Raw genomic sequence first — 24245 nt, 5'->3', positions numbered from 1 at the left:
ATCTTCTGTTTTCCACATAGAAGATAATAATCAATATAGATTTATTAATGTGTGTGTGTGCATTTTTTGTTATTGTTGAATTCTTTGCTTCTCACAAACTCGCTGTGTCCTAGGTTCCTGGATCGATATTCGCAGTGCCAGCTTAGAAAAGTTTTGTCACGTTAAACATTTCCTATTGGGACAAGAAACAATTGCTATTTAAAAATGATGTTGCATTCAGAATCGTAGGTCTTCAATGTTGTTTTTCCTTTCTGAGGTTTCACAGCTCAGGGAGCTGAATCCGACTGTCATGGCTCTGACAAACCTTATCCACCAGGCAGCTTAGTGTCATGTAAATACCACTTACACGGCCCACGTTACCTCATGAATATCAATCAAACCTGATGTTTAGTTTAGAGCTTCCTCAAACAAATAGATAAATACAGCATAATCACAAATTAGTGAACTATCGGGGACATGATTGCTAATTGCACTGGGATAATTCAGGTGATGACTGAGGCTGTGCTCCATGCTGCCAGGCTGAATGTACCTACATCACCCCCTATTTGTTCCAGACTCGAAACGTCTTATCTGTGTAGAAAACGTTCCACCGTGTGAGAGTGAGTAAGACACAGAAGGTGAGTCAAAGTGATTGCTTTGTGACACACTGGGCTGTCGAGATGAGATTTCCCCTTTGGTGGTCCTCTTTTGACACTCCGTATTTTGGATCTGACAAGGCTTTTCACACATTCTAAACAGACTTTCCTTCAGTCAGACACCCCTGACGGAGATGTCAGAGATGTGTTTTTATACCCGATTAAGCACCAAATCTGTCTCCATCCCTTTCCCTGTGTCTCTCTTGCTCTCTCTCTTTATATATATATACACATATACTTATATATATGAAAAGTTTTAATGTCTCTTCAATAACACACTAGCTCACCGCACATGGAATATYACGCTGTAAATGCTGTCATTCATGTGACCAGATTAATTGTCCATTAGCAGATCCAGAGCGGCTCTGCATGGCTGTTCTCAGATTTTAGTACGTACKTCATGGTAGCCRAACCAAGCCGAGKACTGTGCRCGGAAGCGATTTGATTGACAGCTGAGGGCGTTCAATGATTGGCTCGTGATTTATGTCACTGAAAACTCCCAACCACATTGTGGTCTAGCTGTGGACCACAGACATGCCGTATGCTATCAGAGAGCTTTTCAGTGTTTAGGAGCATAGTTGTGAGTTTAACAATCTCTATCAGCACCAGGAACACGTGCCTTATTTTTTTTTGTGACCATTATGGCCAAGTGCCATAATGTAATTATATTTATATACATTGTGAAATAATCAGCTGATCTTAGTCTTTCTAAGACGTAATTAAATATCTAGGTTTTTTTGAGTCCATCAAAACCACAACCTGGAGATTGTCCATTGCTGAGTGTCTCTGCAAACATCAGCAGAGAGTTGACCACAACTACTGCGCACTCACAGCCCGGCCACAAKASTGAGWAAGAGATCTGCAGTGGAGATGCTCACCACTGGTGTTGAACCAAACCGCACATTAATCGGTTAGAGTGCAACTTGCCAGTGGAAAAGCACCTTAATATTCTCTAACAAACTTCKTAAAGGCKTTATAAATAGCTGCACTAGGACTAAATTACTGAATTCCACATTGTATTCACTAAATAGATGAGCATTGAGRATTGATAACACTGGATTATATKTCAGGGTTGCAAAGTAGAGGGTTGTGAATTAACAACGCTGTGTGTTAATTTATCCTTATTATATCCTTATTAAAATATACCTTAGTTTTAAGGTTGTAATGTGACAAAATACCTGGAAAATGTCAGGGGATGTAAATACTTTGGTTATTCACTAAAAACTTTAAATTTTATTATCTTATTAATATCATTGTTATGTGTAGTTTGTCACATCAACATTCAGCACAAAATGTAGGTGGTAATGACGAGTAAAAGACACATTTCCGTTTTTTTTTWAAACTTKGAATCCTAACTAGATGTTAATAGRTGTTCACCCAGCAGATGCCTCTCTCTTCTTTAGGCTGCCTACTTATTCCAAAGTAAGTGTTCCCAGGACCTTAAATTGCACAGCAAGATTAAATGATTTAAACCCTTTCAGAGGAAAGGGGGGAAACATCTCATCCTATCTTTTCTCTTCCTTTTTTTCGTCTAGTTGCCTGAAAATTTGGGGAGGGAGGAAATAAGTCTACATAGTGGAGGTCAGGCCCTCCATTAGGCTGGAGCAGAGCAGCCACCCGCTCTGGTTGCAGACAGCTCTGATGGTGTCAGGAAGAGGGTGCATGCGTGCATGCGCGTGTGCGTGTGTATGCGTGCGTGCGTGTGTGTGTGCGTGGGGGTGTACGTGTGTGTGTGTATACAGCTGGGTGTGAGTCTGTGTAGTTGTGTATGTGCAAAACCCACCAGCATTGCAGGTGGATCCATTCTGGTTAACAATAGTGAAGTCATGCAGCAGTGTTAGGAAAGGCAGGCAAAAATCCAAGGTTTTACAKGCTGGGCACAATGAACTCTCCCGTGTAAAATTAGTGATGACACAAATWAAAAGGCGACTTTATATACTTAMTTTCCGCAATTCTCMAGTTGACCACATTTTGTGGATACATGTAGATRTTTGAGGGGCAAGTTCATCTCTGAATACTGTTCTTTATTTACCACACCACAGTCCTCAATCAAAAGTCTTCACATTTTCTTGTGCATGCTTACTTTTTTCCCCCTCTTGATTTTTACTCCCACATTGAATGTATGCAAAGAATAATGGCAAAGGAAGATGGTTGCAAAGTATATGGGGAAGAATATTAAAGATTAGAGAGAATTAAAGAAAGTTAACTTGAAAAAAAGACAATGCATTCACATTAATAGACATACGATTGATAAACTAAGGTAAAAAAGATAGAATTTGTACGTTTTAAATGTCAGTTTTAGAGCATTTCTACTTTATCAGGGTCTTAGCTAGTTTCATTATAARCAGTTTGACAATGACATRATTAAAGGAACAATTTCCTGAGCTATTTTTGTTTTACAAAACTAGAAATACTAGAATTTGTGTTCATAAACTCCTCGGTTTGTCTATGTGTGTGCCGGTTATTTGCATGCAAGCAACTGTTTGAGCCTGTGAAGAGGACACATGGTATCCCACCATGTTTGTCCTTTCGCCAAGTGGCCATGCTGTGCATTTTGGGTTGGTTGGCAATTTTTGAAAAACAGACACACAAGTAAAATAAAAAATCATTTTTGTTGTCCAATATGACACAGCTTTCAGTTTTGAATCAGATATGACGTCTCACAGGGCTTTATTAAAGTGGTGACTTTGAGAGATGTGTTTTCAACTGATAAAATGCTACAGATTTYACTGTAACTGTGAAAATGAAAGAAAATAATAGATAGTATTTCCCCGTAGAGCTTCATAGTCACCAGGGCCTAAAAATCCAGATCACTTCAGTTGTAATGATCTCTATGAAATTAGTGTCGATGTAAAAATCGTGGAGTTACAGCAGTGCTGAAAACATTTAGAATCAACTAGCTAGTCATGCAGCAACATCATAATYCTTTTGTTTATCTTTACTGCCTTTCTGTAAATAAATTGCCGCACAAAGCATGAAGTGAAACATAAAATAACAAAACCAGTAAAATTTAACTCGACTTTTTGAAAAGAATCACAGCAGATTATGTGAAAGCAAATGTCTGACAAGGAAGGCACTTTTTGTTAAACACATTGCCAGTTTAAGATTAGTTGAAAGAAAAAATATTTTACTGGACAGACCCAAAACCAAAGGCTTAATGCTTTTGTTCACTCAGGGACTCCAGAAAGGGGTGAAAATGAAAAATTCACCATACTTCTAGTACTGTTTGATCACATTGTCACCTTCTGAAAATGAATAAATTTTTGCCAACAGTGATTTCTAAAAAAAAAAAAAATCTCTAGAATAACATGTAAGCTTTAACACATTTTTGAGAATTTTGCATTTGGTTCATTTAAATATTCATGTCCTTGTTGTGTTTAACATGTAAAGCAGCAATGGGTAATTCTCCCCCCACCCCACCAACTCCCAAAATGAGCTGCCTGTGACTCATATTTCATGACATTCACAATATATGACCCTCTTTATGAGCTCTTCAATTATGGAATGTTTGTGACACAAAAAGAGAAATTATGACCATGTATACCAAAAATCGCCAAGGGGTTMAATTGTACTTCATTGAAACAATGCAAAATGCTRCCACTGTGCTGTCACTTCGCTCTTTGTTCATAACTACAGTAGTTGAGTTAAAATGCAAAGAACTGGTAGGAATATTTTGTAACAAATYACAGTACATAAATATTAGCTGATATTTGTTTCAGATAGTACTCTAAAAGGGTTTAAAGCTATGGCAAAGTGTTCAGACATTCTGAACACTTTATGTCACCCCTAATATTGCAGAAAGGGGAGTTTTTTTTATCTGCATGGAGATATAAGCAGCAGTGTAAGGTTTCAGTGATACTTTTCAAATGGTGGAACAATCAGCAAGAAGCAAAAGACGAATGTGAAACAGGTTTTGGCACCACTGCAGAAAATGAGTGCAGGGGATTTTGGTTGGGATGAATTCGGCTTTTGAACAAGGTCACATCTAAAGGGAATATGATCATTGATCATGGATAGTCTGCTGTAGGCAGAGGCATTGGAAATATGCTGAAGAATTATTTGAGTGCCCACGAGATGACTGAAAGTCATGAGTTTTCTACAGAGAAAAAAAAAACACATCACAACAGAACCACTGGACCTGGCATCACCACCTATTACTTTCTTTCTAGATCTTCCTATCTAATTTTATTCATCTTTGTAGGATTTCCATGAAAGTTGTCAGGTGAAAAATATTCTTATATACTGTTATATACGATCCTAAAGTTACTTTTTACTGTGCAGTTAATGTTCCACACATTTCATTCCACTGGTAACATCTTATTGTACTTACATAAAAAATAAATAATAATGTACCACTTCAATGGTTAGGTTTATGAAAATCACAGCTATTCTAGTGGTTCTAGTTCTAGGTTTGCGTGCTATAAATTAACAATAATAAAACCAAACCCTATTTCTCTCATAGTAGTAATATGGATTTGTATCTAAGAAGATGTAAGCCATTCCAGGAGCAATTTAGTTACAGTTTATTTCTTTTTTTTATGTTTAATTAGCACATTTCTATGAAAGAGTCTAAGTATKGCTGCTATATAGCTTCATAGAGTACACACAAACATATTCAAACCTAAATATTAATTATCACATTTCTGTTCACAGATAGTATTTAAAAATACGTCTATAGTGAGACTAGCCATCATATGTTATGGCTCTGTCACTTTGCTGAATGCTCTGATGATCATTTCCCACAGTGCTTCCTGTCTGTCACCTCTGGCAATGATTTTGATTGGCTGTTCCGCCATCTGCCTTCCCACCTGCAACTTACTCTTGATTTAGTAAGTTGGGGTGTGGTCCTCCTAATCCCCAATTGACTGGCAGCAGGGAAGGACCTCTCATAGCTGGAAGCTCCTCCTGGCAAGGCTTTCCATTGGCTATCTTCAAACCCGCTGGTGTGCCAAATGCCAGCTAATTTTTGTGTGGCAGATGTGTGTGTATGTGTGTACGTGAGACATAATCCCCTTTTGACAGGCAGCATGAAGAGGCCATTCTGAGCTCATTCTTTCCCAAAGGACAGCTCACCCATTGGCGGTTTGCCATCTGTCTGCTCACCTGTTCTGCATTCATGTTCAACAGATGGGGGTGTGGCTTGGTGAAGGCAAAGAAGAAATAGGCTAATTTTGACCCCTGGGGGTCTGTGTGCTTTTAACCATGGCTGGTACCATATGATTTGATGGCAGGGGTTTCAGTCTCTCACGGGGACTCTTGTGGGGTGCACTTTTTTTCAAAAAAGCTGTTACTACGAAGTCGCGTCTCGTAAGTGTTTGTATGCAGCAATTTGAAAACAGCTTGCCTGCTCTCAACACCGAAAAGTACATTAATGATTAAACTCCCTAAACCAGTTACATCCAGCGTTCCATTTATAAATATGTTTTTTCCTCTCACTGACAGAATGAAATCCTGCTGGTGTGATGCCCCCACATCCCAACCCCAAACATTTGTCTTCATCAAGCCCAAAGTGTCCAATAAGAGTTAATGTGATTGCACACATCATTATGTGTGTGCGGGAGGTGGATGGAAGCAGATCTCATAGCCATGTTTACCTCGTCTGCTTAGTGATGGAGCAACCGGAATGATTCAATTACACCAATCAGATTGGATAATGATTTCAGTGTGGGCTGCCACTGCCTCGAGTTTCTTATCGCTTCCTGCCATCTTCCATCTCCTCCATGCACCCCCTCCTCCTCTCCCTCTTCTTATTTCTTACCTGATTTTTTTTTTTCTCTAAGCATTCATACATGATGGCAAAAATGCACAGTTCTGACACTGAACAATGTTCTATTAAGCCAGTTTAAAATAAAGACTTCTTCTAGTTACACAGAATTACTGGCACAGGGATGTACAGCCCTTTGCTCATGGCCACCCTTTCCAGTTTGTCTGCATTGCAGCCATCAGTGGCCTGCAATGGTGGGTGTAGTGTAGGTGCAGTCTTATTTTCTGGCTGTCATATTCACTCTGCGTTACGGGATTGTGACAGGCCCCAAGTTATTACTGATCCCCTATAGCAGATTCTGTACCTCCAACAAGTCCCCAGACTTCTCTGCAGCAGACTGTCTGACTCRCTCTGTTGAGCGTGGAAATGGAATTAAGGCTATTTTTCAGACATTAGTTATAATTAAGAGGTGGCTGCACGTATATATACGCACACATTATTGAATAATTCAGTGTACTTGAGTAGCATGCCGATTTATGTGCAGTTTTTTAAAAATCAGCATACTTTAAACAGCCTCACAAAGTTATGTTGTTTAAAGTCAGGTTCCAATATTTTACATGCTTGTTATTGGATGAATGGGACACTATCTCTTTATGTGGTTGGTTTAGGTTCTGTAGTACACACTGCAACTTGATGTCCTGTATTGTTCAGATGTTTTCTTCATGCCAAACTTCCCTTTAGCCACCCCCTCAATACACCAAAAATCATAACTTAACTGATTCCTCTTCTGTGGAAAAAAAAAAAATATAAACAGAGTAAACTAGATAGACCAGAGCTGGTCCAGATCTGGTCTGGTTGCTGCCTGGTTGCTGTGAATGGAGGCCACTATTGCCACAGAATTGTAAAAAAAAAAGCACAATACTTAGCATGAACCACCTCTATGCCACACATAACAATGATATAGATCTACCACACATTAACAACCCTTGCTAAGCCAATTCTGTCAGATATTAGGTTTGTAAAACAAATAATTTCAAGGTGGCTGCTGTCAAATTTAATTCCTTTCATTTTAGGATGGAAATKAACCTTTATTTCTTAGTTGAYGGTGTGTCTTTTGYACAGTAAGTAATTGCTAATGTTTTCTKCGTTCACTGCTTCTTTCAGGATCATGCAGAGATAAACTCCACTGTGCTGCGCAGCCAGACCAACACTGCACGTGTGGAGGGCCTCAGGCCGGGTACAGTTTACGTGGTACAGGTGCGGGCGCGGACTGTGGCTGGCTTTGGCAAATACAGCAGCAAGATGTGCTTCCAAACCCTCACAGATGGTAAGGACCGTGGAGCCAGAGGAATCAGTTCTGTCTGCTCATCTCTCTGTCCTACTCTCCTTTTCTTTTCTTTTTTTTTCTATTTCACACACACACACGCACACGCACATATACACCCTCTTCTTGCTAGCACCCATGGACACCTCTTTGTGTTTGGTGTTGGATTATTATTAGCAAAARAAATGGAAGGAAAAACACAGTTTTTGATTGCACTTCTATTTCCACAGCAAAATTGATTTCCTTCAGGGTCAGATGTAAGTGTGTGTGGGAGCTATGAACATGACGAATGCAGAGTATCTTTTCTTTGTGCAGCTAACTGTGGTTCATTTAAAATGCCTAGCTAATTGTTTTTGGGGCTTTTTTTTTTACCCTGTCCTTCTGTTCCCGGAGAACTGTACTAGAACACATAGCTCTGATTAGCAGTTGATTAGATTAATTTTCTTTTTTTTCTGGGCATCAGAGGCAGGGGGCAGTTGGCAARGGAAAATRGGCTGAAACACCTGGTAAGCTGGCAAGCATCTGGAGCTATATTCATTAGTGTCACTGCAAAAAGGGTGTGAATAGATTTGGTGAGTTTGGTGGAGCAATTCCTCACGAGCTTCCCAGCCGGGGGTTTTGGTGCTGAAATCAAAACAGCTTGASTGTGTCTGAAAAACTCTTACTTATTAGAAGACCACACCAATCTCTGATATGGCCAGAGTTCCTAATACTTAAAGAGGTTATAAAGATGTTTCCACATTGTACTAGTACAGAAAGTAACTATAGATAGAATCCTCACACAAGGAGTGATATATTCCCCAGSTTTTGCTTGTAGGAATTTTTTGAGATTATGGTTTACAGATGAGAAAAMTTCAAAATTCAGTGTCTCAGAATACTAGAATATTGTGAAAAAGGTCACTGGAATGGAAACTTATGGCGTCACACCCTAATCAGCTAATCATCTCACAACATCCGCAAAGGCTTCCTGAGCCTTTAAATGGTCGCTCACTYTGGGTCAATAGGCTACATAATCATGGGGAAGACTGCTGACTTGACAAATGTGCAGAAGACTGTCATCGATACCCTTCCCAAGGAAGGTAAGCCACAAAAGGTCATTGCTGAAGAAGCTGGTTGTTCACAGAGTTCTGTAATCAAGCATGTTAACTGAAAATTGAGCGGAAGGAAGACGTGGTGTTTGGAAAAGGTTCCYCAACAATTGAGAGTACTGTCATRTGAAATCCATTCCTGACACACATACGCAAATACTAGATGGGTTACAAATGCACATTCACCACATCAAGCCTCTCCTGAATCAGAGACAACATGAGAGGCATCTTACCTGGACTAAGGAGAAAAGGAACTGAACTGTTGCAAAATCGACCAGAGTTTTCTATTCAGATGAATGTAAATTCTGCATCTTGGGATGCCATAGCATCTGTAAATCAAAGCCCCAGGCTCTGGAGGAACAGTGAAAAGATAAAGAATCCACATTGCTTGCTTCATGTCCAGTGGGAAGTTTCCACAGTTAGAGATGGTTTGGGGTGCCATGCCATCTGTTGGTTTTGGTCCATTGTRTTTTCTGAAGTCCACAGTCAATCAGCCGTCTACTGGGAAATTCTCGAGAAYGTTATGCTTCCCTCTCCTGACAAGCTGGATGAAAATGCYGATTTTATTTTCCAGCAGGACTTCACACCTGCACACACTACCAAAGGAGCCAAAAGCTAGTTCAATGGTATTCCATAATGGTATGGTTTTCCTGTTTTGGTTTGACCAGCAAACTCCCCAGACCTTTCGTCAAGAGGAAGATGACCGATACCATATGCAACAAGTCGGATGATCTCAAAGCAGCTATCAAAGTAATCTGGGCGTCCATTACGCCTATACAGTGCCATATGCTGATTGCCTCTGAACCATGGCGCATTAATCCAGTAATTCAGAATTTCTGCATGAATCCCTTTCATGAACTATATCTATATGTCATGAACTATATCTATATGTCATATAGATATAGTTCATGAATATGTAAAGCAAATAAATGTGCTTAAGTTCCCTTTTGTGTTTTCACTTAGGCTGTGGGCATACTCAGCAATGTCCACAGCATTTCAAGAACAATAAAGGTAGGCCTATCAGCAAAATTAGGATTTAGAGCTCCTAATTGTAGTTTTAAGTGGTTGACAGGTATTTTAGATTACTAGTAAACGAGTCTTAAAGTGTAATGGACATTGCACCTTGGTTGGGCTGGTGGGATGKCTCACAGCGAGCGGTATTATTAGTAATGAAGATCACAATACTTTATGCTACGGTTGAGTTTTAACGGAGAGAAAAATGTCAGGTGATAGAGCTTATCATTTTGGCTATTTACCTGTGCATAGCAGATGTGGAGGCACAGTYGTGGGCCCTGTGTTCACCCTCTCTTCACAAATGATCGTTCTCTCAAACATGACTGTGAGTTTAGACGCATGCATGCAGTCACACATGGGGACGCATACCTCACACTCGCTCATGCTGCTTATGGTTCATCCCTTGGCTGGTTGCCATAGCACGACATTCGTCAAGGCAATTAGCAGCAGGCACCAGAGGACAGCCGACGATAACACCCTCGCCTCCACCTCCTGGCCCCTCTTACCAGTCTTTTCTCCTGCCGTCAAACCGCTTCATTTCCTCATAAAGTAAACACCTTGTCTCCCTTCCAATAAATGTATTTCTTAATCCTTTGAGTCCTCCTGCCAGGACATTATTGTACATKTTTTCATCATTTTCTCTTTACTCTTCTGGACACACAAAGTCATAGAAGAAACTTGACCGATCTTTTAAGGAAGATATTTTATTTTGTCTYCGTGCACCAGGAGTAAGTCTCAAAGTTATGGGAACATATTTACCACTGGAAGAGCCTTTCGCGTGATTTCAAACTGTCAAGGGAAGTTGGTGTTCTCAAAGGGAAGATTTATGTAGACCTCTCACAACGAATATGCATCAAAACATAATAGAAAGAGTGCCGGGAAACTGCAAAAAGCTATTCACAATGTTTTATTGAAATATTCTTGAAAAACTTGCAAGTTAAAAAAGCAACCAATTCATATTATATCGAGCTCCCTCACATATTGCAGCTCTCACACTACTCCCAAGATGCATTAGGTCTCCCTTTATCACTTTAATCCAATGCGTCCATCCTGCATGGGGGATGGGATTTAGAAGCTGCTGATTTGCCTTCAGCATGCTAAATTGTGATTTTGCTTTAACGACTGTGCTCCGGGTCTCAAAGTCGCAAAAAGACTGGCACGCACTAAAAGATAGCTGAGGATTCTGCTGCCTTTGCACTTTTAGGTTGTCCTCCAGGCCTGCCACAGTCAACACTAGTTAAAATAAAATAGTGGATGACTGACAGTAAATGGCATTCTTTAACACTTGGAAAGCCAAGATTTCAACAACTGTTTCCTTGTCCACTTGTTTATGACACATACACCAGTGGAGAAGATTGTAAGGTCTTCCTCGATCTTTTTTCACTCTCAAATTTTCTTGCGTTGCTATTTTCTTTTCCCCTTTCACTTTCTTAGTCAAACACAACAGGGTTTCCGATAGCACCTCTCAGCAGAATTTAAATCTGTTACAAAAAAAATGTTTTGCCACCTTTTTTCTAGTTTTTACTAAACAAAAACAAGAAAAGCTACAAATATATATGATAAATAAACAGAGTGTGTATGCATGCGTATCATTTACAGTTTATTTCATTTTCATTATATGTCCTTCTACCCTTTCTTTGTGTAGACGACTTCAAGTCTGAGCTGAGGGAACAGCTTCCTCTGATTGCTGGGTCAGCAGCTGCTGGAGTGGTCTTTATTGTCTCGCTTATTGCCATCTCCATTGTGTGCAGCAGGTAACCAGAGTTTTCCTTATTTTCTCTTTTGTACTAAATTGTGAAAAGTATTATTCATGCTACTGCTGTCACTGAGATGAATGATCACTGAGATGAATGATGAACGAATAAAAGTTGTTATTCACCCCTTGACACTGGCTGGTTACTGGTATCAGTGTGTACTAAGGTTTTTGACAATTATTGTATGTATTCTCAAAGTAACCCAGCCAATATTGGCTTACTTTACCGGTGTCAGTCAAGTGCTAAGATTGCTCTGTAGAACTTTTCAGCTTTAGTTAATGTCAATTTTGTTTACATTAATGCTAATGTTATGCCCATTTTTTTTGTTGAGATCTCAAGCCTATCATGGAAAAGCTAAATGAAGTTGAAATAAAATAACGTATTGGTCATTTTGAGTTGGATTAATTATGAACTGGAAAACAACAAAGGTTCTATATTTGGACAGTGCAGGAATTGTTCTTATGTTTCCTTTTCCCTACCCTAAGTAAAATGAAGAGATCAAATAGAAGGATGTCAAAAAAATCTATAGATTTGATAGAAATGCAAAAGCTGTTACATTTTAAAAGGAAGACTTCTTTTCCATAGAGACTGTGACAACTCTGCCCCATTAAGCCCATCTCTTTTTGTAGCAGTTTGTCACATTGTCAAATTCCTGTCTTGCTCCACTTAAAATATATGAAAGTTAAATTTCCACCGGTGATGTGCGAGTTTGAGCAAGTCAAGTGCTCATCAAATAGGGCAGCCTCTTTTGATGCAGAAGCAGAGGAGACATGAAAAGAAAAAAAGATCCTATCAAGGTCTAATTAAAAATCAACTCATTTTCATAAACTTCATCTGCTATTGGTATCCGCTGAAACTGATTTATTTTCATCTGCGTCATCTTCAGGCAGCACAGAACATCATGAGCCGTCTTCCCTTTCATCATGTCAACTCTTATATTCTCTTTCAATGTTTGCTGCTCTCTCAGGAAAAGAGCATACAGCAAGGAGGCAGTGTACAGTGACAAGCTGCAACATTACAGCACAGGAAGAGGTCAGTCCACTCTGATAATTGCAGTCACAATTGCTAAAGGGTTGGTTTACAGTACCATTTTTTTTCTTTAAATGTCTACACATATAAAAAACTGTGTTCTACTGTGTAATGGCCTAAACCATGAAAATGAACAGCTGTAGTATGATTTCTTGATGACTCAGACCTTGTTTGAATGGTAAAACATGAAATATTTTCTGAAAATGAAGCATTCACTAACATGGTGAACCATGCTTACAAATCTTTGTATTGTATTGCATTTAATAGTGCACCATTATTACAGCAATAGTAGGCACAGGCAAGACTGACAAGAACTGTTTCCCTAACACAGGAAGAAGTCGGTGTGTATGTAGGTTTTCCCAGTTTGTGTCGGGTTATTGAATTCATTTAGAATGCCAAAAGAAAAATGAATTGTATGCAGTGAAATGGAGGATACCTAAATGGACCTGGAAATTTGACTAAATTCTTTTACAACCTGTTCTCACTTGTTTTATTTAAATGTGATCCCTTYTATTATCACAGTGCACATTTTAGATTAAACACGAGTCTGCAAATGGCAACGATGCAGAAGTCACCCCGGCATGTTTACATAAATTTTCTAAAATAATGGTTGTTTATGCAGGAAGTGGTGGACAATACACTGTGGTAAAAGACTGGCAACTMAAAATTGTGCTGTGTTTTTCTTATTGTAATTATGCAACATATTAGGCTTTATTGACTTTCCCTCACTTAATGGATGTCTGCTGTCAGATCCGGAACAATGCAATACAATAACACATTAGAATTACAAATTAGAAAGTAGAAAAACTGAAGAGTGATGACTAAGAATAATGCAAAAGTTGGAGTTTATTTATCAAAGCAGACTTTTTCATACATCTAGGTGCAGGCTCATCTCCCGAAGGATTCAGAGAACAATGGGCTTTATTAATATAATACTTTGAAAGACAACAAAAAGGTTTAAAAGATCCACCAATCCATTATTTAGACCTGCTTATCCATGCAGGGTCACAGTGCGACTGATGCCTATCTCCAGCAGCCATTGGGGCGAGATGCAGGGTACACCCTGGACCGTTTCCCAAGGGGGGGGGGGCATTTTATGTGACCACCATAAAGAAGCCAATACATTTAAAGAGAATAGATTTGAAAAATGTGAAAAAAAATGCATTTTTTTTTTTACCCTAATATATCTAAATGAAGGGAGTAAATTGCTGTCTAGTGCAGCTTTGAATATGAATATGTCTATCAGAGTGTTTGATAGTCCAAGGTGTATAAATATACTTACAAGGTACAGTATTATGTTCAGCGTAAAGTTAAAATAGAGATGTCATAAAACTAAATTGATCAGGTAGATATTTGTGGATGTAATTGCCTCTCCTGTGCGTTGTGACATTGACTAAAATTTCTTCGGGGTGCGTGATATCCATGATTGAGTCTTGTCTAAGCCCTTTCCGGGCATGCACTGATGAGGAACACAAAGCCCAGAGGGGCGTACAAATAATCTCAGGCACACTCAGACGCACACATGCACACAAAGGAACGTGTACAGGCTTTGTAGCCCATATGAAAGCTCTACAATCTGCCAACCAAGCAGTCTGAGAAAGGGACTCTCACCCGGGGAATTGAGTTTTGTTGAACCTGACACAGCAAAGTGTTTCAACACAGTTACTTTGTGTCAAAGTCACAGAAGGGTGGCAGCTTGGGGCTCATTAAAGCCGCTGTGGACATGAACTATAGGAGTCAATTCTGTCATAACTTTATTTGGGTGAGCCTGATTCAATTAGCATAATGCAGCTTGTAAAAAATTAAGGTTCAAAGGACTGTACACCTAAGCAAGAGATCTGAAATAAAAAGGAAATGAAATGCTTTATAACGGGTCCTATGCACAGATTTGACTGTTAAACCTTCACACTTCCTACACTCAGAAACTCCCTCTATCGCCACAACACCTCATGGTGTTTTGTTTTCCTCTATTCTCTTAAGATTTGAGTGACAGTTTGATAATGTCAGTATTCAGCACAACAATAAAAGAGAGCCCCTCCGTCAATTGTTTTATATAAACTTCCAAAAATGGTGCTTCATCCAGYTGCCTGCTTTTCCAGATGTTGTCACACACGCACACACGCACACACACGCACACACACACCCCCACACGCACGCGCACACACACACACGCACGCACACCTACACACACCTTATGATGTCTTACTCATTGTGTAAATTAAGTAGCTTTTGAGAAGCAACTGAATGGCTACCTTTTACATTGCATTGTACCCCAGGTGGGATATTGAAACAAACAAACTGGTAAACACATGAAATAAAAAATAATAATAGTTCACATGATGAACCAAGGTGACCTAATTTAGTGGACTCTGAGAATTTCCCCATTAATGCTGTTGCATGTTTTTCTCTTTTCCTTTCATCAAGGAATCATTTGAATTTTAAAGTTCTAAATCTGTCTTGCTTTTGCAATAAAAGGCCATACTTGTTATTTTTTTAATTAGCTAATGAAATTGGAAACCCACCAAATAAAACTAGTGCTTGCTGGATTCCATARCACATTTGTTGTTTAACTTTTATGAGGGCTGTATTTTACACTTTGGCAGACATGGTATAGCATTTGCAGGTTTTTATATTATTAAGAAGTATRGTTGTAGCAATGTATGCATTGCCTATTAGACAAGATTATGCACAAAGCAAGAGTAACTTYAAGAACTGTTTTGGGGAATGCTAAGAATCTGCTTTTGCCTTACTTATTTGACAAGTCAATATATTTCAGTTTTTACGCCTGTGGTCCTAATGCCAAAGAACATTTTAAAATAAAGGTTTTGTAAGTCTCAAAAGGTATCTCTGTTCAGTGTTACACCCCTACCATTTTYCATTTGAAAGATGCTGAGTTGCAATAGAACCCAGATATTTCACTGACATTGCCTTCACAAAATAGCACAAAAACACCAATGTGCCTTTTAAACCCTAACACATACAAACTGAGAGTGAGTTTCACACTAATTGGCCTAAGTGTGTGACAGATGATTTTCCAACATCAAACAATGGATAATTAGTTTAGATTGAGTCAGGAACCTCAGCTCATAATACCGTGAGCAACTAAAGTAGATTAGTCTGCTTCTTAGACAGACATGAAATGAAAATGAACCCACTGTAGGGATATACTGCCCTGCTGCTGTTTGTTAATTCCTCAACAAATATAATCACAGAAAACAGTTAATTGCCAGCTCTTCATTAATGCTTAGACGTATGGAAATTMAATTTTTGTCAGAGAAAATAAATTGGTGGACAGTGAGTCCCCTTGCTGAAAGTATGAAACGGTTCTTTAACTTAAAAAGATTAGCTTTAAAAAAAAAGCCGGAATTCCTATTTGTCTTAAGACTGAATGTAAATCCTGTTAAGAAAGACCACTAATTTGATTTGCCCCACAGTTGTATTAGATCATTGGAAGCACTGGTCCRATGTGGTTGATTTGTGAATACATTAGACCCACTTAGTAAACAAGCATAGCAGACAAATAGGTCAATGACAGAAAATTTCATGGTTAAGTACTGTACGGTAAAATGTAACTTTAATTAATCAGCCAAAAAATAAAAATAAAACCAACTGACTTAAATTGCACAAACTCGCTCTATGCTTCCAGGACAACTCTCACACAAGTCCACGCTTTTAAGGCTTTTGTTCTGAAGCTTTTTTTCCTTTTCCTTTTTCTTTTTTTTTTATGCGTGTTCGCCAGGAAGCATTGCTAAGTTTCGATTAATTTCTGTTCTGTGATAATATCCCTTTTTCATTCTAAATGGAACATGTTCATTACTCAAGACTGTTTTCTTCGTGGCAGAAGTAAAAATGTAMCCTTGCACAACTAGGCAGCTACACATCTTTTACGAAGAGTTGACCTTAGTTAGCACAGAGTAAAGAGCTACATATTTGATTACTATAAGTTACATAARAGGAATGACAACATATATTTTCCCTTATATGTTCATGTTTTCAATTTTATAAAAGAAAAACACAGTCTAATTGATGCTGATGTTCTAGAAAACTGCAAAATTTTGGTCAATACCTCAAAGTCCATGAGAAGAGCTGTGCATCCTCTYCCTACAGAGGACAAGKTTTTTATGTTGGTAAAGATAGAAATGATGTTCAGATACATTTACTTCATACACTTAGACGAGGTCCCTTTAAAATATTCATGTTAAATTGAGAGTCTATGTTTTTAGCCAGTGGTCAGAAAAAGATGAGTCCAGTTAACCAGGGCTATGCCATAGGGAGGCAGAAAAATAAACTGTTTGCGTTTTAAATTATAGATAAAAGTGGACTCTAGAGTAAGAGTTAGAAAGTAATGGGTGGGCAGAGTTTGAGAYTCAGTTTTAGCTTGAGACTATAAGTGTCTTTACATGTGCTTGTAGYCAGAAATGGTTCCCCTGTTGAAATATCAAGCTTTGTCCTGGCAACCCTTGGAAATAGTAAGACAGTATTCAAAGCAAAGCTCTAAAAACTCTTTGCAATGAACAAAATCAAATGATGAATTAAATTAACCTAAACTGGGTTCCAAGCAATTACAGTGTTAACTGCAAGGTGAGGTAATTTGATCCCTGGAACCTACCCTCACATCGTCTCTTGAGACCCTTCTGTCCTTCTGTKTAGTTTATGCAAATGAGCAGGCATACATTTTACTTGATTGAAGACAGGTTTATTCAAATTATAGCTGGCAAAGTTTGGATTAAGCAGCCCCTATGAAACTGGCCTGTCCTTCGATGTCACAGCAGAGATGATGATTTCATGTCTGGTTGCTGGCTGTTCGTCCTTTTGAAGCATATTAAATTTGTTTACAAGTGTATTTTTTTCCCCACCCACCSAACCCGTCAACACAGTAAACCTTTCCTTCGTTTGGAAAGACATCTCCGGTCTGTGAACTGTCCGCTTGTTGCAGAATTGCATAAAGAGCTTGTTGATGGCATGGTAGTTTTATCTTTTTATGAGCTCCTATAGCAAAACGCTGCTGGAAAATTGGTTCTACCATGATGAAAGAGCAGATATTGCCAGTGTAAGGGATAAAGGAATAAAAAAAGGCATACATTTATGCTTTCTATACACAGTAGACTCTATGTCGCCTCTAATGCTTTGCTTTCTTATTTTTCTTTTCTAGTTTCACATTTTATTCCAGCAAAGATTTTTTTCTCTCTTCTTTGAAGCAAGTTGTCCCTGTAACCAACCACTTATTCTGTACAAGGCAAATATATTTTCACGTGTCATTTTCTGTCTTGTTGCTGATTTGGGCTCTAAAGAAATCGGCGTCTCCAGTACTAAGAGCTTGTAGAGGTTGTAACATTTTGTCATATTGAGACTTAAGCTACAATCTAGGGACTAATTTTATATATCAGACATGTATAGAATATTTCACTTAAGTGTAAAGGAAGACTATCTCCTTCTTGAAAAGCTCACTGAGCGCTTTGGTTGTCCTAGAACTCTCTTTGCGAGCCGACATGTCTAACTGCCCCTCCCCACTGGGCTGCCCGACCCACTTCTCAGGCTCACCGGGAATGAAGATCTACATTGACCCCTTCACTTACGAGGACCCTAACGAGGCAGTGCGAGAATTCGCCAAAGAGATTGATGTCTCCACTGTCAAGATTGAGGAGGTCATCGGTGCAGGTATGCCAAACAGTACATTGAAGCAACACATTTCTGTGTACACATTTGCTGTTTCTTGAGACATGATGTGGATGTGGATGGCTGTGATTCCAGATGCTTCTGCATATTGTATTTCAAGTGCATGTCTGTGTGCCATTGAGTTTAACCTGTATCTGCGGTAGGTCAGAGAGTCTGACTGTTTGTCAAATAAATCAGTYATGATTTATTTGACAAACAGTCAAAGTCAAGCGCACCAGCAACATGGTTATGCTTGGGACCCCGAGGAGAATAACTCAAGCCTTTCAGTTCATTTTCTGTTATTGTATTTTATTTATTTTATTGAATAATAGTGTTGTTTATTGCAATGTTTTGCCTTCAATCCCACACTTTCATCAAATTGACATGTAAAACAGTGTGGACCCTTGTTTAAATTGAATTCACGATGTCTTTTAAAGTATATGATTGGTTACTAGCAGTTCTGAAAGAACATCTTTAAACAGACGGCTGCATTGTGTTCATGTTTATTTCATGCCTCTCCCTATAGTTGGAAACACTTTAGTTTTACAGGCACTAGAGCATTCTGTGCTCCTTCATTATGATGCAAAAATAGTAGTAGTGTGATTGGACCTGGAATAGCTCCCGAACCACGGCTTACTCAGCAAGCTAGGTGTGAGTTCGGGTAAAGATAAGAAAGCAAGGTGGCTAACTAATTAAGGATTTCCGTTTCTGCTGAAATCTTGGTGTGGTGTCTCTACAGGACAGCAAGCTGGTGATAATTAATGAAATTGGTGCCAGAAATTTACTAGATAGTTCTTGGCTGATTTCCTTCAGTTTGGGAATACAAAGACACTTGGCAGTATTTTATGATAAGGTGACTGCTGTGAGTCAGAAGGAACCACACTGTTGTGAGTATCACTAGCAGATCAGCACTACTATTCGTGTAAGAAAACACTCAGCATGCCTGAAGCACACATAACGAATGAGCACGTTAGGGCATCTAAGGTGTGACTAATTGAAAAAAAACTACAATGACTTTGAACTGATCAAGGAGGTCGGCTCTTCGTTCTGATGACAGCTCCACTATGCTCCATTGTTTCTGACCAGGCGAATTTGGAGAAGTGTACAAGGGTCGTTTGAAGCTGCCTGGTAAGAGGGAGATCTATGTGGCCATCAAGACCCTGAAGGCTGGCTACGTTGAAAAGCAACGGCGAGACTTCCTGTCTGAAGCCTCCATCATGGGCCAGTTTGACCATCCGAACATTATCCGTCTGGAGGGCGTCGTCACAAAGAGCCGTCCAGTCATGATTGTCACAGAATTTATGGAGAATGGTGCCCTTGACTCATTCCTAAGGGTGAGTAAACTCTATGAAAGCGAGTTGCATGTAGTTATTTATGGGAATCAGATGAAAGGTTCCTATAAATTCATTACAAAATTGATGTTGGAATTTGTTTAGTTCAGTATAACTTAGATTGAGCCATTTTAATTGAGCTGGTACACACTGAAAACATGTTTATTTTTATGTATTTTATTTTAGTATTTAATTAAAATCCCTATGATATCAGTCATTTATAATTTTAAAATTTCCACAACAGATTTGTTAATCATCCTTTATTTACTCTAATAACCTTTGAAGCTATTGATAGACTCTTTCTTTCATAGTGATGATTGAGCTGACATGCGGCTTAATCAATATTCAACATTTTTTTTCCCCTCCTTCAATCTCATGGATTGGCATTCTATTTCACTTTGATCTATGGTGGGTTTAAATAGGTTCTTTGAAGTTGGCCTTGCTAACCACCGCATCCGACTTGTGTTTCTATCGACCCCTTCTTACCCTCTTAATTGTTGTTTTGTTTCAAAGGTTCAAAGCCTACGATTGAGAGCATTTAGACAGGGATAAGAGTGCCAAGCGTTAATATTGGACAGATGGATACTTGAATACCAGAGCCCAGAATTGTATCAATATGCAAATTAAAACTAATATACAATTGGTAAGAAGGAGGAAATGGAAAAATTAACATTCGAGCAGATGAAGCTGTGCGGCACTGGACGTCTCTCTCATATGTGGGTGTTTGAGTGACAGCGTATGTATCTCGATCATTGTCTTTTATGTGCATGTGCCCTCTGGTTGTGTTAATAATTATAAACTGCCAGGTTTTTCTAATTCTGGAGAAGAACATAATCCAAATTAGTAGCCTTGGTGATTCAGAAAATAGTACAGTCATTTACTCCTCTTTGTAGCTTGAACTTCCATGTCAAAATCAGATTCCTTCACTCAGCTGAAATAAGACCATTTCTCAGCCAGTTAGCAGGTGATTTGAGGTGAAGTGGAAAATAATTCCTATCATATACCACATAGTTATATAAGAGAATGGGCATTGATAGTGTGGAAGGGTAAATGTAAAAACCCTTTGAGTGGTCAGTCTAAAAATGTGATGCAGAAGTTCAGTCCATTTACTATTTTGCCCTCATTTGCAGTGAAATCAACATGATGGTTGGTGCTGCATTTATAAGTTTAGAAATAGTCACTTTAAGTCCTCCAAACATACTTTTGCCTTGGTGGCCGATTGCCTCAATCTTTGTCTCTTCTGACCAGAAAATGTTTTCTCCGGGTTACATCTGGCTTGTCCATAATGGAAGCTGCAAATACCAGTTGAGCTTCAAGTTGTTGACTTCTTAGAAGGAACTTACCGTTACTGCTTTGGTCAGTAGTCTCTAAGTTCTAGCTAATGTTAAAAACACTTCACTTACAAATAATAATCAGATTTTAAAGCTCAGCCAAAATTATACCGGGCCGGGAAGTTCTGCTTAGAGAGCCACTGTATTTTAGTGGAGAATATACGACATTTGTTTATTGCAATGAAAGCATCTTGTGACTGTGAGTCAATTATTGTGATGATAGCAACTAATGAATGACTGACCTTTATTCTCATCCCTGTCCTCCAGCAAAACGACGGTCAGTTCACGGTGATCCAGTTGGTGGGAATGCTTCGCGGGATATCAGCAGGGATGAAATACCTCTCAGAAATGAACTATGTCCATCGTGACTTGGCTGCACGAAACATCCTCGTCAACAGCAACTTGGTGTGCAAAGTTTCCGACTTTGGCCTGTCACGCTATTTGCAGGAAGACACGTCGGATCCCAGCTACACCAGCTCTCTGGTGAGTGTTTTTAATTCTCTCCTTTATTTCGCTTCTGTGCATTGGGTAATCCCCCTTGACTAATCTAGTAGTTATAATTTAAAGTCTCCATGCGTTTATTTTACTGACATACAGCAATTTAAAAACACCCTTCAAACCATGTCAGTCAACTTTCGACTTTGACAATATCTCAGTCTTTTTTTGAACCCCCTTCACCTTTTCAGCATCATTCATTTTAGAAGAACTGTCACTCTTTTTTTTTTCTTAAGCCCACTCTTCTGCTTTTTGCGCTACGCCGCAAGTCATGGACTGGAGGACTGTCACATCTTCATTAGCGTGGAGACAAGCCTCCTCTGGGAAAGCTCCTCTCTTGTTGGCATGCCCAAAGAGCAGAGAAACCAAAGGGCACTGCAGCCTCTCGAAATGACATCTCCTACCTCTTTCTCTCTGTCTTTCTCTTCCTCATCCCTCTCTCTCCCTCCTCATTCATTATTACTGGGGCATCATGGGAGGCTTTGGCTCCTCATTAACTCCTCTACGCTACAGATCTGTAATTATTAGCAGCCATCGTTAGTTCATCTTCTGCCTCTCCTCTTCCTAATTCAAAACACACTTTTACACCCTCACAAACACACAGGGCCAGGTCATTAGGACGCCACGCTCGCCTCAGGTTGCGTGGGTGGTTTTGAGTGTCTGCGTGCTTCAGAATGTATTCAAAAGTGTGTTTGTGTGGGGCTCTCACCATGACTGTGTATCCGCTGTCACCTCATTGAATCTGCTTAAGTCTTTTGTTACAAATTAGGTTGTTTACTGCATGTGGCACACGTGTTTCCATCTGCTACGGTTTTAAATAGATCCCGGACACTTCACAGGCATAATGTTACACAATAACATTCAAAAGAGGAATGATATACAGAAATACTTAAAATGCACAAAGGCAGATTCATTCCCTCAAAAATTAATACTTCCTATTTTGCTTTTATTTCACAACTATTTTTATTTATTACTGAAATATGACAAGATGGATATTTTTTGCATTTAATGTAATCTGCCTTTTAACTTTTATTACTTTTTACCACAACACAACRGTCTGGTCATGGTGGAGATCTTGCTGTAAACGCCTATATTTCGTTTTATAAAAAAATATTGGGTTTGTAATACTTACACTTTAGTAAGAAATAATGATGACAATTTTGCTGATATACAGACTTTAATAATCTGAGTTTGTTGTCTGCKTAGGTTGTTTCTGTTACACGGCGATGCTTGAGACATTGAACCAACTGCAGAAATGGCAAAATGTGAAAACTCCTGAAAAGAAATCCACTTTAGGCGAAGGTGTTTTCATCTCATTCAGAAACTGAATTGATTTCTAAATAAATAATACTCTTTTTGAATGAGGTTTTACTAGACAAAGAAGGTTAAGAGGTCAAACACCACTGGAATAATCTCTGAAAATGCATCACATTTCAGATGTGTTTATGACTTTAGAAAAACATTGTGTTCCTAAAGGGTATAGAGCTGAGACAACAATTGTTCTTTTAACTGAGGTWAAATGTTGGAAAATGGAAATATGTTTTTTTTTATCATTATTGTGAGCTAAGAGTAGATTCCTTTTATTCTGAACTCTTCTTATGCTAGAGGTGGATTTATAATCTCTCATATTTAGTTCTAACTTCTCTTGCTTTCTTTCAGCCGTGTCCTGTATTTCACCTGCCCCATTCTTTATTTTTTGCGCTGACAGCCTCCAGTGGCCTCACACACTCGTTTCTAACAGAGCTGCCTGAGAGCGGAAAGTTTAACGTGTTTTACAGAACTGCCATGGGGTTTCCTCTTTTGCAATTGCTTCATAGTGTACAACAGAAGATTGCAGCTCAGTGGCAGGGTCTTATATATTATGAATAAATATGAATGCAATCTGAATATATTATCTATAAAGGTATATTTTAGGACGMACATCAGAGGTATTACAATGCTTGCAAACCTTGGGATCAAAACCACTGTGAATGCCTGTGAGTTAGCGCCACAAAGGTAAAACAGAAACCTTCTAAATAAACTGTCCTCATCTAAATAATAATAAAGAAAAACAAGCAAACAAATAATAATACAAAACAGAGTTTTCTTTTGTATTTATCACCTTCTTAATGTCATTAGACAAAAACTATTTGATTTAGAATTAAGTTTCTTTTTTTTTAAGTAAATGTCAAACAACATTACATTAGCCGATCAGGGAGAGTTGATTGCCAACTGGTGTGATGAGCAGCAGTGTCGTCAAAGCCAGAGGAGATCTGACCTCACATTCGGGTGACTGAGAGCTAATTGCTCCCTAGGAATAGTATGCTTTGTGTGCTTGACCCCTGTGGCTAAACCTTGCTGAATGGGTATTATTTAGCAACAAAGCTGAATAAGCTGGCTAATATAACAGGACTCAAAAGGAGTGGGTTTATAGATTGTGGCCAGTGTTTTGATGTTGGTTAATGCAAGACTCTACAAAGTCCTCCTTAAAGGGATTATCTGACCGAGAGAGCTGTCTGATAAAAAGACACTGAAGGTTTTTGATGAGGTGAGGTGGAGTTTTTCCAGGGTACTGCTTTGATAAAATAAGTCAAATCAGTATTTAACTACAACTCCACTAGTTGATAATTCAAGAGAGAAGCTCCACATGCCGCAACCTGCTGTCTCTTCTATCCACCTGCAGTTAGGCTTTTAAATAAATAAAATTATAACAAAAKACAGACTCTGATATCTGCACATTTCTGATCCAGTGTGCCTTGAAATCTTTGGAGCAGACCAACGACACGCACGGCACCAGCACCGCAGGTCTTTGTGGTCCTATATTGTAATTAAGCTGCATATATCTTGTGTCCTTCACTTTCCAGGCTCTGTGGTTATAACCCAATAGTTTATCCAGTCAGTGGGCA

At 38.9% G+C, this 24245-nt stretch overlaps 1 protein-coding gene across 1 annotated transcript in view; it reads left to right on the top strand.

The window, feature by feature from the left end:
- The window catches only part of ephb1 (EPH receptor B1), a 171313-nt gene that overhangs the window by 128344 nt on the left and 18724 nt on the right, over positions 1-24245 (top strand). Inside the window, exons 6-11 of the mRNA XM_017309876.1 lie at positions 7466-7666; positions 11411-11519; positions 12487-12551; positions 18084-18206; positions 19290-19537; positions 21133-21348. Coding sequence (XP_017165365.1) covers positions 7466-7666; positions 11411-11519; positions 12487-12551; positions 18084-18206; positions 19290-19537; positions 21133-21348 — 962 coding nt within the window. The remainder of the gene's footprint in view (positions 1-7465; positions 7667-11410; positions 11520-12486; positions 12552-18083; positions 18207-19289; positions 19538-21132; positions 21349-24245) is intronic.

Source organism: Poecilia reticulata, linkage group LG17 (assembly GCF_000633615.1).
Source record: "Poecilia reticulata strain Guanapo linkage group LG17, Guppy_female_1.0+MT, whole genome shotgun sequence".
NCBI lineage: Eukaryota > Metazoa > Chordata > Actinopteri > Cyprinodontiformes > Poeciliidae > Poecilia > Poecilia reticulata.
The sequence above is the reverse complement of the archived record's forward strand: the minus strand, read 5'-3'. Positions and strand labels throughout refer to the sequence as shown.